Source organism: Macrotis lagotis, chromosome 1 (assembly GCF_037893015.1).
Source record: "Macrotis lagotis isolate mMagLag1 chromosome 1, bilby.v1.9.chrom.fasta, whole genome shotgun sequence".
Taxonomy (NCBI): domain Eukaryota; kingdom Metazoa; phylum Chordata; class Mammalia; order Peramelemorphia; family Peramelidae; genus Macrotis; species Macrotis lagotis.
The window spans coordinates 841,769,953-841,788,310 of NC_133658.1; the positions used below are offsets into that span (position 1 = coordinate 841,769,953).

At 36.5% G+C, this 18,358-nt stretch overlaps 2 protein-coding genes across 4 annotated transcripts; one reads left to right on the forward strand and one right to left on the reverse strand.

Annotated features, from left to right (window-relative positions):
* The first annotated feature begins 323 nt into the window (after positions 1-323).
* Positions 324-1,262, forward strand: LOC141490082 (olfactory receptor 51I2-like). Its single transcript, XM_074190348.1, has one exon. It carries the CDS (start codon positions 324-326, stop codon positions 1,260-1,262), a length of 939 nt encoding a protein of 312 aa, XP_074046449.1.
* Positions 1,263-6,440: 5,178 nt separating this feature from the next.
* On the reverse strand, positions 6,441-17,341 carry LOC141490093 (olfactory receptor 51I2-like). 3 transcript variants are annotated; one of them, XM_074190369.1, is made up of 2 exons: positions 17,315-17,341; positions 6,441-7,355 (listed from the first exon to the last, which is right to left on the reverse strand). In XM_074190369.1, exon 2 carries the CDS (start codon positions 7,281-7,283, stop codon positions 6,441-6,443), a length of 843 nt encoding a protein of 280 aa, XP_074046470.1. In that variant the 5' UTR covers positions 7,284-7,355; positions 17,315-17,341. The 3 variants fall into 3 exon arrangements, with proteins under 3 accessions (XP_074046470.1, XP_074046468.1, XP_074046459.1); XM_074190367.1 differs by lacking the exon at positions 17,315-17,341 and adding an exon at positions 7,772-7,794 and having other exon boundaries at positions 6,441-7,368; XM_074190358.1 differs by lacking the exon at positions 17,315-17,341 and having other exon boundaries at positions 6,441-7,379.
* Between the last annotated feature and the right edge of the window lie 1,017 nt (positions 17,342-18,358).

Sequence of the window (18,358 nt, forward strand, 5' to 3'; positions counted from 1 at the left end):
GTTAGGGTTAACAAGAAAGACTTCCTGAAAGAGTTGAATTGCAAATCTACCTTAAACAGGGATTGATAAAGAGAATTAACTAAGAGTTTAACTAAGGCTAAGAATTATTCTAAGTGTTGATAAGGAGTAAAGGATGGGAATATTGAGATGTACTTCATTAGAATAGAAGGTTTATTAAGCACAATAGAGTGAAATAGAACTTTGAATAGAGTAGTTTTAGATCATAGAGTACTTGAATACCAGACTAAGAAATTTGATCACCAATAACCTATCCCTTCCTTTTCTTTCCATGAAATTTGACTAGTTTGAATAAAATTCCCAGAATGGGGAGTTCTCCCACTAATGACACAGAATTACCTCCCTTCATCCTGACTGGCATCCCAGGTTTTGAAGAATCCCAACACTGGATGTTCCTGCTGCTTGGAGCCCTCTACACTATCTCTATTGTGGGAAATGCCCTAATTCTCTTCATTGTCAAAGAGGAGCAAAGTCTGCACCAACCTATGTACTATTTCTTGTCCCTGCTTTCAATCAATGACATTGGTGTATCCCTATGCACACTGCCCTCAGTGTTAGCCACTTTCTGCTTCCATACCCAGCAGATTGCCTTTGATACCTGTATGGCACAGATGTTCTTCATTCACTTCTTCTCTTTCTCGGAGTCTGGGATCTTATTGGCTATGAGTTTTGATCGTTATGTAGCCATCTGCAACCCACTGAGATACTCTACCATTCTCAATGATGCTCAAGTTGCACAAATGAGCCTGATCATTGGTATTCGCAGCTTCTGTGTGGTTTTTCCATTGCCATTTCTCCTGAAGCGCCTGCCCTTCTGTAAAGCCAACATCCTGTCCCATGCTTACTGCCTATATCCAGACCTGATCCATCTCCCTTGTGGTGACATCTCTGTCAATAGCATCTTTGGCCTATGTGTTATTATTTCTACCTTTGTCTTGGATTCTGTACTCATTCTCTTCTCTTACATTCTCATCCTCCATTCTGTGCTGGCCATTGCCTCCCAAGAAGAGAGGCTTAAAACACTTAATACTTGTATGTCTCACATATGTGCAGTACTTATCTTCTATGTACCCATGTTGGGTGTATCCATGGTACACCGTTTTGGGAGATCTGCACCACCATATGTATATACACTAATGTCCCTTGTTTATCTCTTTGTCCCTCCCATGCTCAATCCTGTTATCTATTCCATCAAAACAAAGGAGATCCGTAGGAGGCTTATCAGGTTATTTTCTAATAATTAAATTCACTAAATTGTGAAAAGAGGAAGCTTGGAAGAAAAAAACAAAAAACCTAAACATTAACCACACACAACATCATCCTAGTAAGTTCATTGTGACTTTAAGTTTTGGTTTTATAATCAGTTATCCCTCCTGATACCTGTCCATTAGAGTCTATTAACTCTACCATACCTGCTGACTTTTTAAACCAAACTTTTCCACACCCTGAATTTTTCTTTATATGTTAAGAAAGGGTCTTAGGTTATTCAGAGATAAATTTAAATTTAAGTTAGGACAGAGCCAAATCTTTTTTTTTTTTAGGTTTTTGCAAGGCAAATGGGGTTAAGTGGCTTGCCCAAGGCCACACAGCTGGGTAATTATTAAGTGTCTGAGACCAGATTTGAACCCAGGTACTCCTGACTCCAGGGCCAGTGCTTTATCCACTACTCCACCTAGACACCCCATAGAGCCAAATCTTAATGCAAATATTAGGAACTTTTCCTAATTGAGACTTCTAAACTACTTTGGTCATACTAACTTTTTCTATAAAATAAATTCTGACCAGGTGGAGATGAGAAGCCTGGGATTAAAACAAACAAAACAAAAACAGCATTTCATACTTTTTGTATCATGGTGTGGTATGGCTTGATAAAATCTTCAAACTAAAAGGGGGAAGAGAAAAGAAGACAATGATAAGAAGTGTCTGGAGTCCAGTCACACCCTTCCCATTAACAATACTCAGTCACCTTTTTTTTTAAATTATATTTTGGTTTTCTTCTATTATATATTAAAACAATTTAAACATTATTAAGTTTTAATTTTCAAATCATATTCTTCTCCCTCTCTCCACTGCCTCTTCTCTGAGATGGTAAGCAATCCAATAGAGATTGTATATATGTGAATACAAAACAAAAAAAGTGAAAAAGTTTGCTTCAGTCTCTATTTAGACATCAGTTCTTTCTCTGGGGGTAGATAAGATGTTTCAGCATGAGTTCTTTGAGATTGCCTTGAATCATTGTGCTGCTGAGAACAGCTAAGTCATTCACAATTTTTTATTGTGATAGTACTGTTACTTGTACAATGTTTCCTTGATACTTCACAACAGTTCATGTGAGTTGTTTGAAGTTTTTCTGTCATCATCTGTCTTGTCATTTCTTATGGCACAATAATATTCCATCACAATCATATACCACAGCTTGTTCATCTAGTCCTCAATTCATAGGCATACTTCAATTTCTGATTTTTTAGTCAATACACAAATTGCTATTAACATGTTTATATAAATAAGTCATTTTTCTTTTTTTCTAGACAAGTTATATCAACAAGAATTAATTACTTACTATGTTCCAACTACTATCCTAAGCATTGAAAATAAAAATACAAGTAAAGTAGAAGTTCCCTACCCTCAAGGAGTTTACATTCTAATGGGGAAAGACAACCCATAAAATGAAGCAGTAAAGGTTTAGAGAGGGAGGAGAAAGTATCCATTTGGGGGCATGGTAAAGAAAGTCTGAAAAGTCAGGAGTGGAGACAGGTCTGAGCACTTTATTAAAATGGGAGCCTGGAAGTAAAGCAATCAATCAGAGAAAGGGATCACAGGAACAGAATGTATTCTAATATGAGAAGTCCAGAAATGGAGTGAACTTCCAGGATGAGAAGGCTTCTTTAGAAGCATGGTAGAAAAGGTCCAGAGAATCAGAAGTAGAATAAATGATAAGGAGAAGAGTAATGAAGCTTGTTCACTGTATTGGCTTGACCTTATCTATTTCTAACCCATTGTGTCAGAGGACAAGTTACCTTTCCTCCAATGAATATTGTTTTTCTCATTTGTACATATAAAATTTTTAAAAATCTGACTAAATGAGCTCCAGGGTTCTCTTTAGTTCTTCTAGTTTGGGATCTAATACAGCATGTGGTATTGTCTTTAGATGACCTGGGTTCTTTTTTTTTGGCTATGGTGCTTACTACCCATATTACCTCAAACAAGTCAGCTGACTTCTCTCCATCTCAGTTTCCTTCTCTGTAAAATGAAGACTTTAGGTTAAATGGAGTCTAAAGTCCCTTCAGGCTCTACCTGTGAGCCTCTGAACCGGTGACTTTGGTTCAAATTTTTGTTCCTTACTGTGTGACCTGGGTTGTCAGTTTTTTTCCTCATGTAAAATGAGAAGGAAAGACTATAAGAGCTCTGAGGCCTATTTTTATGATACAAAGAGAAGAAATTAAAAATAGCACCTTCTTCCTCTCTATGAGGATATAGTATTGTATAAGATTTCAGACCCATTTGCTGTATTGGTTGACTTTAGTTAACATTTTCTTTTTCTTTTCTTTTTTTTATAGGTTTTTTTTTTGCAAGGCAAATGGGGTTAAGTGGCTTGCCCAAGGCCACACAGCCAGGTAATTATTAAGTGTCTGACTCCAGGGCCGGTGCTCTATCCACTGCGCCACCTAGCCGCCCCATCTTTTTCTTTTTTTTTTTTTAAATGCTACAAGGAATAATTCAAGGGTCTTGGGGATAAAAAGGTATATCTGAAATTACTATATTAGTAAAAAAACAAAGAACATCAACATTTTTTTTGGAAGAATGACACAGAATGAGCATAAGTAGACAGCTACATATTACTAGTGTAATTTACAAAGTAGAATATGAGACATTATAAAGGACATTTTTTGATTAATAAAGGAGGTATACCAACCTTGTAGCAAATCATCTAGAGGACACAGTGGATAGCGTATTAGTCATGAAGTCAAGAAGACCTGAATTCAAATATGACCTTAGACATTTACCAGCTGAGACTCTGGGCAAGTCGTTTAACTTGTTTGCTTCAGTTTCCTCATCTATAAGAAGGGCCAGAGAAGGGAAAAGCAAGGAACTCCACTAACCTTGTCAAGGAAACTCCAAATTTGGATGAAGAATTGAACATAACTGGAGCAACTAAACAACAACAAGAAAACAAATCATGCACACATTTAGTAAGTGTTCATTGTTCACATGTCATTGTGATAGGCACTAGAAGAGATACTAAGTTTAGTTATAACAAGCTCTTATCTAAAGAACCATTTCACAGAATGCCTCATGAGACTGCATTTGATCTATACCACTTGGTATAAGATACGTGTTGGGCTTTAAGAATAATAACATTAAAAATCAGGGTGGACATTATGATGGCTTTTATTTTAGGACAATTCTATTGTTTGTGATTCAGAATTCATATTAACAACAACAATGATGATGACAACAAAAAGTGTCTTTGCTGGAATTACAGAAAATATTCAAGTATACCTAACCAGCTACCACAATGAAATCAGAACAAGGTGAAGATGACTGAAAGAAAAAATTTAGAAGCAGCAAATTCTGAGGCATGGCATTGTGAGCTCAAATCTGTTCCTGTCTTCTTTATTGTTTTGTTAATGCTTCTATGCTTAATAGCCCAACTTATCTATAGGACTAATAATTGTGTTGTACTCTAATAGGAGCTTTGCACTTAGTGTCAGTAATTTTGAAACGCTCCTTGGTTAGCAAGGAATCTTCACTATAATAACATTACCTGTGATAAGATTATTTGCATTTAAAATTCTTAGAAATTTAACTTCATGACATATAGAAAACATTTAATAAATGCTTGTCTACTGGCTAAAAATCCATTTAAAAAAAAACTAAAAATCTTTCCAAAACATTTTTTGTTCTTCTTCAAGAGTAGATTTCTATTTACATTGGTTCACTTTGTATATTCTCACCATTCAAATCTGTATCTATATTTTTGCTAATGAGCTTTGAATGCATATGATGAGTAGGGTCTGGGTAGTTCTTTTGTAAAAGGTCCAGTGTTATCCTACAGACGTCCATCAGTTTTCTTTGGTACTAGCACTAATAGTGGTGCTAAATGAATGTGGTGATCATCTTGACAACTATAAGGATTATACAGATGTGGGACAAAAGATGTCAAGGAAAAAGGAAGATTTCAGCACACTAATCACAAAGGCTGAATGATTTAATGGATGTAGTAGAGAAAGGATACAGGTGTATTTGAGACCCATTCACAATTCCATGATATTTAACTCTTATTTAGCAGCCCACCCTACTGGGGCAAGGGAGTAGATGCCTACATTTTTAACTCAAAAGTTTGGAATGTAGTAACTCTCCCCAACTTTCGCTCATCACTACTGTAATCTTACTAAAAGAAGCATCCACCAGGAAACACTGATTAGTCCAAATTATGAGTTAGTCCATTTATTACAGTAGTGACTGAAAATTCTTTGAAGGGCTCTCAATCTCCATATCCTAAGTTGACTTCATGTTAAGTGTTTGTCTAGCATGTGCATTGATCCCTAGGCCAACAAGAGAGGTGCACTTCTCTTTCTTCTTTCTCTTTCTTTTGAACAGCCAGATGAGCATATAAATAAATCATTTGAATGTATTGCTTACTACAAATTAAAAAGTACCAATGGAAAAGAGAAATTAACTACATAAAATATACATAGCTAACCAAATACAATATAGACAGATAGACGGGAATATACTTTAGAAGCTAATGAAGACCAGGATTTCCTATTTCCATAATTACATACTTAAAAGCATGTATATTATATGCATCACAAGATAGGAAAATTCAATTATTTGGTACTATGGAGAAAAAATATTGTCATCCATCATTTGAATCAAAGATTAATTGAATACTTCTTGCTTTGTAATGTGAGCTAATATGAGCTAATATGTTTATACCTATTCTAAGAACATCTTAATTGACATTTCTTCTGATTTCAACACTTGGTATATACATCACCAGAAAGATTGTGTATTGAGGTGGTGATGGATATTGACATGGTGATGGTTATGATGATATTGGATGGTGATGGTGAGGTTGATGATGGTGATGGTGATAGTGGACAGCTTCTCTCCTCCATTTCTGTCTTCCTTCTCTGAAGATCTGAGGCTCCTATTATTTGTATCAATCATATGACATTTTCTTATGCTCCCTGGTATGGTTAAGTATGCATTTATATAAATATATATATATATATATCCTACCTCCCCTATTAGACTGTAAGCTAAAGCAGGCTATATTGTATAGCTCTTTCTTTCCTAGTATCCTACATAGAATAAACACTTAAAATATTTATGGATTATAATGATAATGATAGAAATTATTTCCAGAATGGTATTATATCACCTAAATCCAACTGCAGTACTTCAGTGTCTATAGGTCACATGCCAAGTCGTTGAAACATGCGAATTATACTTCGTCTGATCTCCTTTGTCTTGGCACTATAGATAATGGGGTTGAGAACAGGGGGCACAAAGAGGTAGATATTTGACATGAGCACATGCACATACCGAGGAGCATGTTTGCCAAAGCGATGCACAGTGGAGACCCCAATCATGGGTATGTAGAAGATGAGCACAGCACAGATGTGTGACACACAAGTATTGAGAGCCTTGAATCTCTCCTCACGGGAGGCAATGGCCAACACAGAGTGAAGGATCAGAACATAAGAAAGAATAATGAAGAGAAGGTCCATCCCAAAGGTAGATATAAGTACAAACATCCCATAAATGCTATTGACAGTAATATCAGCGCAGGCCAACTTCATCATGTCTGGGTGCAAACAGTAGGAATGGGAGAGCACATTGGATTTGCAAATGGGTAGCCTCTTGATGAGGAAAGGTAAGGGAAAGAGGGTTATGAAACTTCGGGCTGTCACAGCCAGGCCCATCCCAGCAATGACCTGATTGGTGAGGACAGAGGCATACCGAAGTGGGTTGCAGATAGCTACATAGCGGTCAAAACTCATGGCCAGCAGAATGCCAGACTCCATCATGGAGAATGAGTGAATGAGGAACATTTGAGTGAGGCAGGCATCAAAAACAATTGCTCGGGCATTGAGACAGAAGGTTCTAAATACAGTGGGAAGTGTAGCTAGGGACATGGCCACATCGCTGAAAGAAAGCATGGACAGAAAATAGTACATGGGTGCATGGAGGCCAGACTCCCCCCACACAGCCAACAGGATCATGGTATTGCCCCCAAGAGCCATTGTGTACATCATGCAGAGGGGCCCAGCCAGCCACTCCTGAGTGTTCTCTAGACCAGGAATTCCTGTCAGTAAGAATACAGTAGGGTGGGAGACATTGAAAAGTCCCATGATGAGAGATCAGGAAAATCTTCACTGTCAGATCTTTTGTCATAGAAAGATCAGGAAAAAAAAAACCCTTTTAGAGGAGAATCAAAAGATAGGGAAATTAAAGACTTAGGTTCAGAATTATGAAGCTGTAAAGAATTTAGCTAGTCCCAGCCACTTCCCCACCAGCAAAAACCTCAACAGGATTTATGTTTTACTGCATTTAATAGTCAAAAGTTCCCTATATCCCTTCAGTTTCCCTCTCCTAGTCCAAACATTTTAAAATATCTTGGCTTCACATCCTGTGGAAAAAGAAAAATTTAATCAAAATATAAAGTATCATGATATTGAGAAAATAGAATCTCTTCAAAATGTTACTGATTACCATATATTAGCTATAAGTTCATAGTTCTACAGAATTAGTGTGTGAATAGGGAATTGAGATAATGTAAGACAAACTCATCAACTGAACACAAATCATGTTTGTACCTTACTTCTTGGGGTAGCAGCATGTCTTGTCAGTAAATGGGTACATTCTACAAAATCCTACAAAGGATTGTAAACAGACTATATCCTCAAGGTAAGGGCTCCTATGTTTTATATACATCAGTTCCTCAGGTTTAGATGAGACATAACTTATGGGACACGACTCATCTAGTGGTCACTGTTCTTTCTTCCAAATTTCATCATTTTTTTCTCTTCTCTCTCCCCCCTACTTCACTTAAAACTCTCATGACCAAAGACTTTCCTCATATATTAAGAAAAGTCACCTTCTGTGTTCTTTCTCATTGATTATGCCCTTTGGTTCAATGCATTCTGGGAAATGTAGTCCAAAGAGAGTCCTTGGCTTCCCACTTACAAATTTTCCTTGAAGTGACATGGAACTCTTTTCAGAATTGGAGGGGATGAAAAGGAATATAATCATAGGGTCAAAGAAGCATAAATTTTTAATTGGAAGAAAGTTCAGAGGTCTTCTAGGTATCCTTTTCATTTTACAGATAATATAACTGAGACCTCAGAAAAATAAGTTACTTTCCCAAGATCATAAAGGCAGTTAGCTTTAGAGGTATCAGCTCCTCCAACTTCGACAATGGAACTTATTCAGTTAGACCTTCCAAAACAAGCCATAAACAAACTGAATCTAACAGGAATAAAGGAACTTTTCTAATGCATATGACAGAACCAAGACTAGAACCCAGGACTCCTGATTTCCATTTCAAATAAACTTACTTCTCTAAGCACATAACTGGAAAAGGACACTCAATAATTTGTTATATGCATGGAATGCTTTATAGGATACATTGAATTACTGAATTCCTTGCCAAGTCCAAACAAATAGATACCCCCACTACAGGTCCCCACTTAACTGATAAATCATGATTAAATGTTCTCTGTGAACTTTATCTTAATCAATAACCTCAATTGAACACACACACACATACACAGTTCTCTATGACTCTCAGAACTGAAAATGCTATCACTAGGAAATAAAGAAAGCCTTCTGCCTGACCTGCCTCTTACTTCTTACTTCTGTCAGAACCAGTTATCAAGAAATGCAGTATTTATCTTCCCAGGAGAGTTCAAACTCAGAATGCACTTCCTTGGGAAAATTAACCCAGGAAATTTCAGGAGTTTATTAGTCACTTAAGAGGCTTTTCTGACAGCAGAGTTAGATTGTGAAGAGTCTTTGTGAAAAGATTGCCCTGCATAGTAGTGTATTGGAGGCAAACAACACTGAACACTTTTCAATCTTTTCTTGCTTTTTTCCCATAGGCAAACTTTACCATCTATATTGTCAAATTTGTTATTCTTTGTCTTCAGTTCCCCATTTCTTTCATTCTGTCTTTCTACTAACTGTCGCCTATGTCTGGAATTACTCTCCTACTTCACTTCAGTCTCCAGCTTCAAGATTCAGCTTAAAACCTACGATTTAGAAGAAACCTTTCCCTGTCTCTTCCTGCCCCACCCCAGTAGATTCCATTGCCAGTCTCCTTCCCTATGAGATTGTCTTCTAGTGACACTTTTGATATGTGTGTATTGGTTTGTTTGCATTTTTTTTTTGTATTAGATTGTGAACTTCTTGAAGCTAGGGACTATATGTTTGTTTTTCTTTATATTTCCATGGGAAGCTAAGTGGCACAGTGGATAGAGCATCAAACTTAGAGACAGGAAGACCTGAATTCAAATTTGGTCTCAGACACATGACCTGGGCAGATCACTTAGCCTGTTTGCCTCAGCTTCCTCATCTGTTAAATGAACTGGAAAAGGATTTCGGCAAACCACTCCAGTATTTTTGCTAAGAAGACCCCAAATGGGAGAGCAAAAAGTCAGACATGACTGAAATGACTGAACAACAACATATTTCCAATGCTTACCACAGGAAGGAAGTATATGGTAAATATTTGATAAATGCCTTTAGACTGACTACCTAAACAGAGATTAGAGACTTTAAGAAAGCATATTTACCAGTCAAAATTTGGCTGCCCACATGCCTGTCCTTCAGTTATAGAATGAGTGTGTTACCATTCATGGGAAAGAAAGGGTTTGTGCCTTGGCACCCAAGAATCCAAAAGATCCCAGGAAATGCTTTCCTTTGGAAATCAGTTTTCCAGCAGGAATGCAGGGGAGTGACCACAAAAGGAGAAAATTAAAAGATCCATCCTACATCAGAACTGGAATGCACCTTAGGAGTATTTAGGACAGGGGTTCTCAAGGAATCTTCTGGAAACCAAGACCCTTTCAGAATGTTAAAAAAAATTAGAACTATTTTCATAATAATATTAAAATATTTTAATCTCTAATCACTATCAATAAACATAACACACCCAAACAAAAGTTTTTAGGGAACTCAGTAATTTTTAAAACTATAAAGTGGTCCTGAGAACAAAGAATTTGAGAACCACTGAGCTAAATCAATTCCTTTAACAGAAGAAAGTCATGCTCCCAAAACATGTAATTAATTCATAGCAGATTCAATATTTGAATCCTAGTCTTCTGATCCTTTATGACAGACGGAACACTAGGATTCAGGAACCTTGTAAAAAATGAATCAGAATGAATGAAAGCACAATTAATCAGAAAACAAAGGGATTGCCAGGGAATATTTGGTGCTAGAAATACAAAGACAAAAATTAAACACTCCCTGCCTTCAAGGAATTTATGTTCATGTCTCTTTCAAAAGAATAGTCCTATATAAAAAAAAAAAATATTTGTAAAATAAATTCATGGTAATTTCAGGGTGGAATACACCTAGGGAATGTAAACTTGGAAGGGAAGAAAAGAAGAGTAGAAAAAGCCCTGGATGGGTTATGAATCAGAAGATGTATCTCGGTTCCTTTTTCTCTCTAGGCTTCACTTTCTTCCTCCCAAAAATGATGGTATTTGACATGATGATCCCATAGCTTGGCAGCAGTCAACAAAAATTTATTAAGTATGTTGCAGGAATTATGCTAAATGCTGAGGATCCAATTGAAGACAAAAAAAGATAGTCTAATCTCAAGAAGTTCTCAATCTAATCTTCAAGGTCAAGTCTTTGGGTTTAAACCCTGACTCTGACATGTCTTATTCTGTGCAACTTTAGATTAGACTTTTTGGGTCTCAATTTCTTCACCTGTAAAAGTTGGATAACATTTATTCCAGTTACCTTGTTAAGATCATTGTAAGGAAGGTATTTTGTAAAGCTTCAAGCATTATGGAAATAGGAGTTAAAACTTTAAAACCTTTTCCAGTTTTGAATTAGGGAACTGGATAAAAGCAAGAAGATATTTTTGAAGATTGAACTTAGTTGGTCTGAAGTATCTGATTTCAGATGAGCAGACAGCCTGCATTTGTAGCATATTCCTAGAGTTTTCACTGAAAGCAAAATACCTGCCTGGATGATTGTGATGATGACAGGAAGAAACTGGAAAGTCACACACACACACACACACACACACACACACACACACACACACACACACACACACACACAGAGTCCCTTGCCCTCAATTCTTTATCTGATATCTTCTGTAAGCCCTCAGGTGTTAAACTTTAAAACAGGAATTCTTTGAAGTCAGTCCTCTTCAGTCCAGTTTCTTAATTGGATTTCTTTAACTTAACTTCTTTGAAGTCAGTCCACTTCAGTTTTCTAGGAGTGTTGTTTCCTATCCCTAGGCCTGTATCTTCCATTCTTTTTAAGGCTACAGAGTCCTGCTCTTTTCCGTTTTACTGCCTCTAGGTTGAATATCCTTAGATCTGACCTGAATTTCAACTTTTATGAAAAAATTCCCAAAGACCAGTTATGTGGTCCTAAGAGCCAGCTGGTATAATAGAAATGATCCTGAATGTGGAGTGAAGAACACCTCGATTTAAATTCAGACTTTGACATTAACTATTTGTTTAAACATGGACAAGTCACTTACTGTCTCAACCTCAGTTTAGCTATAAAATGGGAGTAATAGTATCTCTAATATTTACCTTACAGGAATGCTGTCATATAATTGTATTGTTTTGGGGTAATGCAAATGTCTTTTAAGAATTTTGAGAGGACAGATTTCATATCTGGGCCCTTTTCCACTTCCACTACCTTCCCTTTGGGAAGCTATGCCTTCAGAACTTGAATATGTCTTGCATTTGTTGTTGCATTGTATTGAAGAATGTTTTAAATTCTGCTTGCAGAACTTAAAAAGATTTTTTTGGGCTCTGATTCCCAGAAGAGCTAAAAGATTGGACACCCTTCTAAACATTCAGCTTTCTCTCTCTGTCTTCATTTCAATTATATCCCAACAAGAAGAAATAGTAGACATCCTCTAATCCTATTTTTATCTCCTTTTCTCTCTGCCTCTCTCCCTTCCTCTTTATCTCTCTCTCTCTCTCTCTCTCTCTCTCTTTTTTCCTTTGTCTCTCTTTCTTAACACACAGAGGCAGACACACTCAGACACAGATACACGTACCCACACACACACACACACACACACACACACATATCAAAACAAAAGCCAAGAGAATGGAAGGGATTTGCTAAAGGTCACACAATTAATTGGTGACATTAATTAGAGTTTTTCTTGGTTTTACAATTCCTATATCCAATGTCCACTACCTCTTTTGAAATCCTACTCTGTTCATCTCGATAACATTGTCTCATCCCTGGGACTTTCCTTATGTAGTCATAGCACTGAAGAAAACCGAAGAGACCAAGGAACTCCCCAGCTCATGAGGATCCCCAAACTCACCAGACCCAGCCAGGGAAGCAGACTGACAGAAAGTTAGCCTTATACATAGATGTGTGTATCCTTCTCCCTGCTTGTTACAATGTGGCAGGTCTGTTCTCATTACATTTATAGCCTAATCTGAAGCTCCAGGGAAGGGACAGAGTAGGAATAGGTGGAAGTTAGTGATAGGATGAGGCTCAGGACTCTCCTGGGAATTCAGGGATATATATACCCTTCTCCCAGAGTGAAGAAGTATCCTCTAGTTAAAAGTTACAGAGTAGAATATGATCCAGGAATTTTTGGAACGATTTATTTTCTGGATGAATCTGGTCAGATCATGATCTTCATCTTGGGTTGGAGGACAATAGCTAAGAGATACCCCATTTAAAACTATTCTAGACAATATAAAATACCTGAGAGTACATTGCCAAAATAAACCCAGGAACTATATATTTAAAAAACCCCACCTTTTATATACACATAAAATCAGATTTAAATATAGAAATATCAATTGTTCAGGGGTAGGTCAGGGCCAGTATAATAAGAATGATAATTATGCCTAAACCAATTTATATGTTCAATGTCATACTAATAAAATTGCCTAAAAATATTTTCTTGAATTATAAAAAAATGATGAAATTCATTTGGAAGAACAAAGAGTCAAGAATATCAAGGAACTAAGGGAAAAAATATAAAAGAAGAAGGTTTAGAAATACCAGATCTTAAACTATATTATAAGGCAATACTTTTCAAAATTATCTGGTACTACCTAAAAATTAGACATGCAATTTGCAACAATACATAAATATATAGCAGCTTTGCATTTTACAAATGTAAAGTCTCAAGGCTTTGGGATAAGAATTCATTATCTGATAAAATTTGTCTTGGGCAAACTGGAAATCAGTATGACAGAACCTAGTCATTGGCCAATATTTTACACAATTTATAAAGATAAGGTAAAAATAGAATACATGACCTAGATATAAAGAAACATATTACAAGATAATTTGGAGAAAATAAAATATATTATTTATCAGATTTATGGATAGATGAAAAATATATGAATGTTATAAATGGCTCGTGAATACCTAGTCCAGAGTGATTAAATTTTTTTTTAATTAAGATATCTTAACAAAATGGCACCTCCCTCATGGTGGGAGAGAGGACCGGGGAAATCCCAAAATGCAAGGTCTTTATGCACTTTGAGAGGCCTTGTTCCTGCCCACTCATGCCACTCATAGGCTGGCATCACAATCTGAGTGATACATTGGTCCCCCAATCATTCAGAATGAAAGCAGAAAATTGAGTAAATTTTATAGTTTCTTAGATAAAGGTTTTATGTCTCAAATATATAAAGAATTTGTTAAATCTATAAGAATATGGATCATTTCCCAATTGATAAATGGTCAAAGAATATGAACAGATAGTTTTCCAAAGACGAAATAATTTATAGTCAAATGAAAATATTATCTAAATCATTATTTTCTTGCAAATGGCCATTTCTGCACTTTCCTCACAAATCCATACTAACTCATAATCAGAGTTTCCCTTAACAAGTCCCCCAGTTTGTGCATCTTTACAAGGGATCCAGGAAACATCACAGCATCTTACTTGAGTCTCAGTCCACCTGTCTCTAAGTTATACAGTCCAGAATATATGTACCCTGCTTCTGGACATGTCTAGACATTTGCTACTGCCTAGAAAATATCCTGGCCAGACTGGTATGAGTAGTAGTCATCCTGAACTGACTCAATCATGTATCATTGATGCTTCTCTCCTCTAGATCAGAATCCTGTGCCCCTGTGCACCTTTGACTAGGACCTGAAAATCTAGGCCGGACCCATGGGGACTGGCACCCAAGGCTAATTTTCAGACTGTTGTGGACTACTGCAAATCCAACAGTTTACCACACCAAAAGACTGGGTATTGACTTCTGTCAGTTAGATTCTCCTCCCACCATCACTAATACCCAGTTATCTAAATCAGAAATTGGACTGTCCCTAGATAGGATATACTGACTCATGTAGGATATAATCATGCCACCCAATAATTTTGACCTTTCTTTACAGTGGAGAACATCTTCACCCTGCCTCTCCTCCTCCTTTCCATAAGGAGAGGGGCATATGTAGGGTGCCACACTTAACAGAATCAAGGGGCAGTTACAGATAGAGACACCCCCCCCCAACTAAACAGTGTAAAGATGGGCAAAAGATGGTGAAGAACTGCTCCAGGGTCTCTCCTTTCTTCTCTTCTTCCCTGGAGACATTCAGTGTCCTTCTGCATCTTCTGAATCTGTTCCAAAAATGTGCTCTCCAACTCGTGACTTGTTGAAACTTTGTTGAGACTTTGCTGGTAAAGAAACTACTTAACATTTTACACAGATCAAAACACATATTTTTATTATAAGGCAATGACATTTTGGAGCTTATTACAATTTACATTTTGCCTTAATCACTGTTCTATTGACATATATATTTCACTTTAATACGTAAACTTCCATTAGTATTTTACTACCATGAGCAACTTCCATTGAGAATTACCACATTGACTTAAGCTTGTAACAGTCTTAACCTTTTGCTCTCATTACAATGACTCAAACATACTTAATCAAAATGAATTTTTCCCCAAAATATTCCCATATTTTCCTTTTTCCAGATATACTTATCTGACTCACATTCCTTTTCCTAAATCAGACCTTGAGATTGTAATTATCCTAAAAATTCCTCATTATACTTCTTCTTACCTAAATATTCCCTTTAACATAAAAATTAAGGAAACTTAATTCCGATCTTAACCTTTAGCTGATATTAGGTGTCAGAGCCATACACTTAACCTATCTGTGGCTATTAAATCCAATTCACCTAAAACGTTTTTTTTCTGATTTGCTTAGTAACTAAAGATTGAGGACAGCAAATAAAAATTCCTTTAGATATCTAATTATTGAATGTCAGTGTCCAGGCAGAGGTCATGTGGATAGTCAATTGTCTTAGGCCAGATTTATTCCTTCAGGTAAGACATTATCCATATTTCACTTTGGGGAAATCAAGTCAAAAGGGTCCAGCCTCAGGTCATACTGAAAAGCTGCCCCTTTGACTGCATATCCCTGTCACCTGACATCTTCAGCTTTCCTTAGCTCCAAGAACAACATATTGACTCAGCACTTCCTTTTTGCTGATCATCCTGATATCTGATGAAAAAAGGGAAAATTGATTAAAAGTTCCATGATCTTAAATAGTTGTTTTACCTAATTAGAATTTCAAGTGAGTCGAATTCACTAAATTTCATTTAGTCTTAATGGGGTCCCAATTAATGAAACCCCTACCTAAAGCTCTGAGTATCTTTCCTGTTTTTGTGTATTTTTTTTTGGTTTGGGTTTTTTTAGGTTTTTGCAAGGCAATGGGGTTAAGTGACTTGCCCTAAGCCACACAGGTAGGTTAATTATTAAGTGTCTGAGGTCTGATTTGAACTCAGATACTCCTGACTGCAGGGCTGGTGCTCTATCCACTGCGCCACCTAGCTGCCCTAAGTGTCCTTCCTGGGTCTTTGCTAAAACAAGGTATTCTGACTGGCTCTGCAGGCTTCACTCTTACCTCTTACTAGAGGCATCCCTTTGTCTGAAATCATATCTACTCTATCTCTACATAAAGATAGTGTATCAGATTCTTCTTGGCTAGAGAACCCTCCTTCTAGCCTGTTGTATTTTACAACAAATAAATACCTCCTTTGTCCAGGAGATTGCACAGAAAAATCTCAAATTATCTTTATTGTGTTTATCTTTCTCATGTTACATAGGTGTTTTTACTTCAAAGCAAACAACCAGATTTGGAAAATACATACATATATATATAGGTATATATATATATATATATATATATATATATATATATATATGAAATATTCCCAATTCATATATATAGCTAGTAACTTCTATACATAAACTTAACTACTAGCCATCCTTAACATAAAAATTATTATTTTTGTTTTTGTAAGGTATTTGGGGTTAAGTGACTTGTCCAAGGTCACACAGCTAGGTAATCATTGTGTCTGAGATCAAATTTGAACTCAGGTCCTCCTGACTCCTGGGCCAGTGCTCCTATCCACTGCACCAGCTAAGCATATTGCCCCCTAACGTACAAATTTCTTTCAGAATTCTTTAAAACCATTAAGAGCATCTTAGGTAACTTTAAATTTCCAACATGCATTGTTAATTCCAATATAACAAGGCACCAATAAGAATAACACACAAATTGCTAGATTGTACAAAGCAATCCTTCCATTATTACATTATTCATGGACCCCATAGATCTATCCCAGAAGGGGTTATAATTGTTGATATTTCCCTTATTGCCCTTCAAAGCAATCATGCTAATTCTAGGCTTTAACAGTAACCAAATATTGTAAATATAATCTCTTTGCTGATACAAAAGAGTATCACATAATTAATAAATATATCTTATTCATCAATAAGTTACCTTACAGTGGAACCACACAATTGCTGTTTGTTCAGTTATCTGTCAGAGCCCCCCATATCAACTATCTACAGTTAGTAAGAAAGAAATTTACATTCTTGACTTCTTTAAAATTAAACATACATTATTAATTTACATTAAACATAAGATTCTTAAAACATCTCATTTCCCTTAGAATAGGAGGAAAATAAATATCCCACTATCTTTATACTTTTGTCTTCCAGACCTCTTTACCCAGATCCTCTCAGGATCCAATCTCATACATATTATTCATTTACAACCAATGTAATTACAACTAAATTTCCCAACAGTTTAGGTTGATAAAAGCTTTAGAGTACCTTGTACAGAGAATCTGACACTCCATTCTGCACATTCTAAAAACCATCCAAAATAAAAATACAATTGTTAGCATTAGGCTTAATATAAAAACAAATTAGAGCTTTTCCCCAAAATAAATCAGTAAATATCTCTGGTAGTATTTTTCTTCTTAGTTAACCCAATGCCACTTTCCTTTAACTCAAAGGTGTTACAAATAGAGTTTAAAATCCCAAAGTACTTTAACAATCTAGGTTGTTTAATTCTTCCCATTCTGTACAAAATTTATCAGAATGTAACAACACTAATAAAACTCTTTTAAAACCCTCAGTGATTCCCCAAACTCCAGTTCAGACACTCTTAGTTCACTTGACCAGAGCAGATACATTCATTAAACATGATTTCCTTTCAATAAATGTATCTCCTGGATTTTATATTTTCTTCCTTTCCCAATCATATATCCCACCTGTGGTGGAGTCTCTTTCCCTTTAATACTTAAGTACTTGAAGTCTCCTGCCCATTCCCACCACCCCACCCCCAATGGTCAGGTGGGGCACTCCTTAGCTGAATTTAGTTTAGTTCAAGTCTTCACAAGATAGTGGATGGAATTAAGACCACCATACGTTCAGCCTACCACCCCCTTCCCCCAACCCAGAGAAAAAAATATGGGATCTTTCCTAGTCATAAGAATAAGAAATCATCCCTTCTATAAACTCCTCAATCTTTTCCTTAAAAGTTTTTTCTCTCTTCTAAACTCTTCCCAATCCACAAGTTTTTCTCCTTAAGAATCTCCCTTCCCTTTTCTCTTTTATTTTTTTGGGGTTTTTTTTTTGCAAGGCAAATGGGGTAAAGTGGCTTGCCCAAGGCCACACAGCTAGGTAATTATTGTGTCTGAGACTGGATTTGAACCCAGGTACTCCTGACTCCAGGGCCGGTGCTTTTATCCACTGTGCCACCTAGCTGCCCCCCTTTTCTCTTTAACTCTATACACCAGCACTGCTACCACCCTTAGTGAGGGAGGAACTGATCT

Bases quoted from the DNA above. Each gene is read 5' to 3' on its own strand.
- LOC141490082 (XM_074190348.1), top strand. From the start codon at position 324: ATGGGGAGTTCTCCCACTAATGACACAGAATTACCTCCCTTCATCCTG.
- LOC141490093 (XM_074190358.1), bottom strand. From the start codon at position 7,379: ATGGGACTTTTCAATGTCTCCCACCCTACTGTATTCTTACTGACAGGA.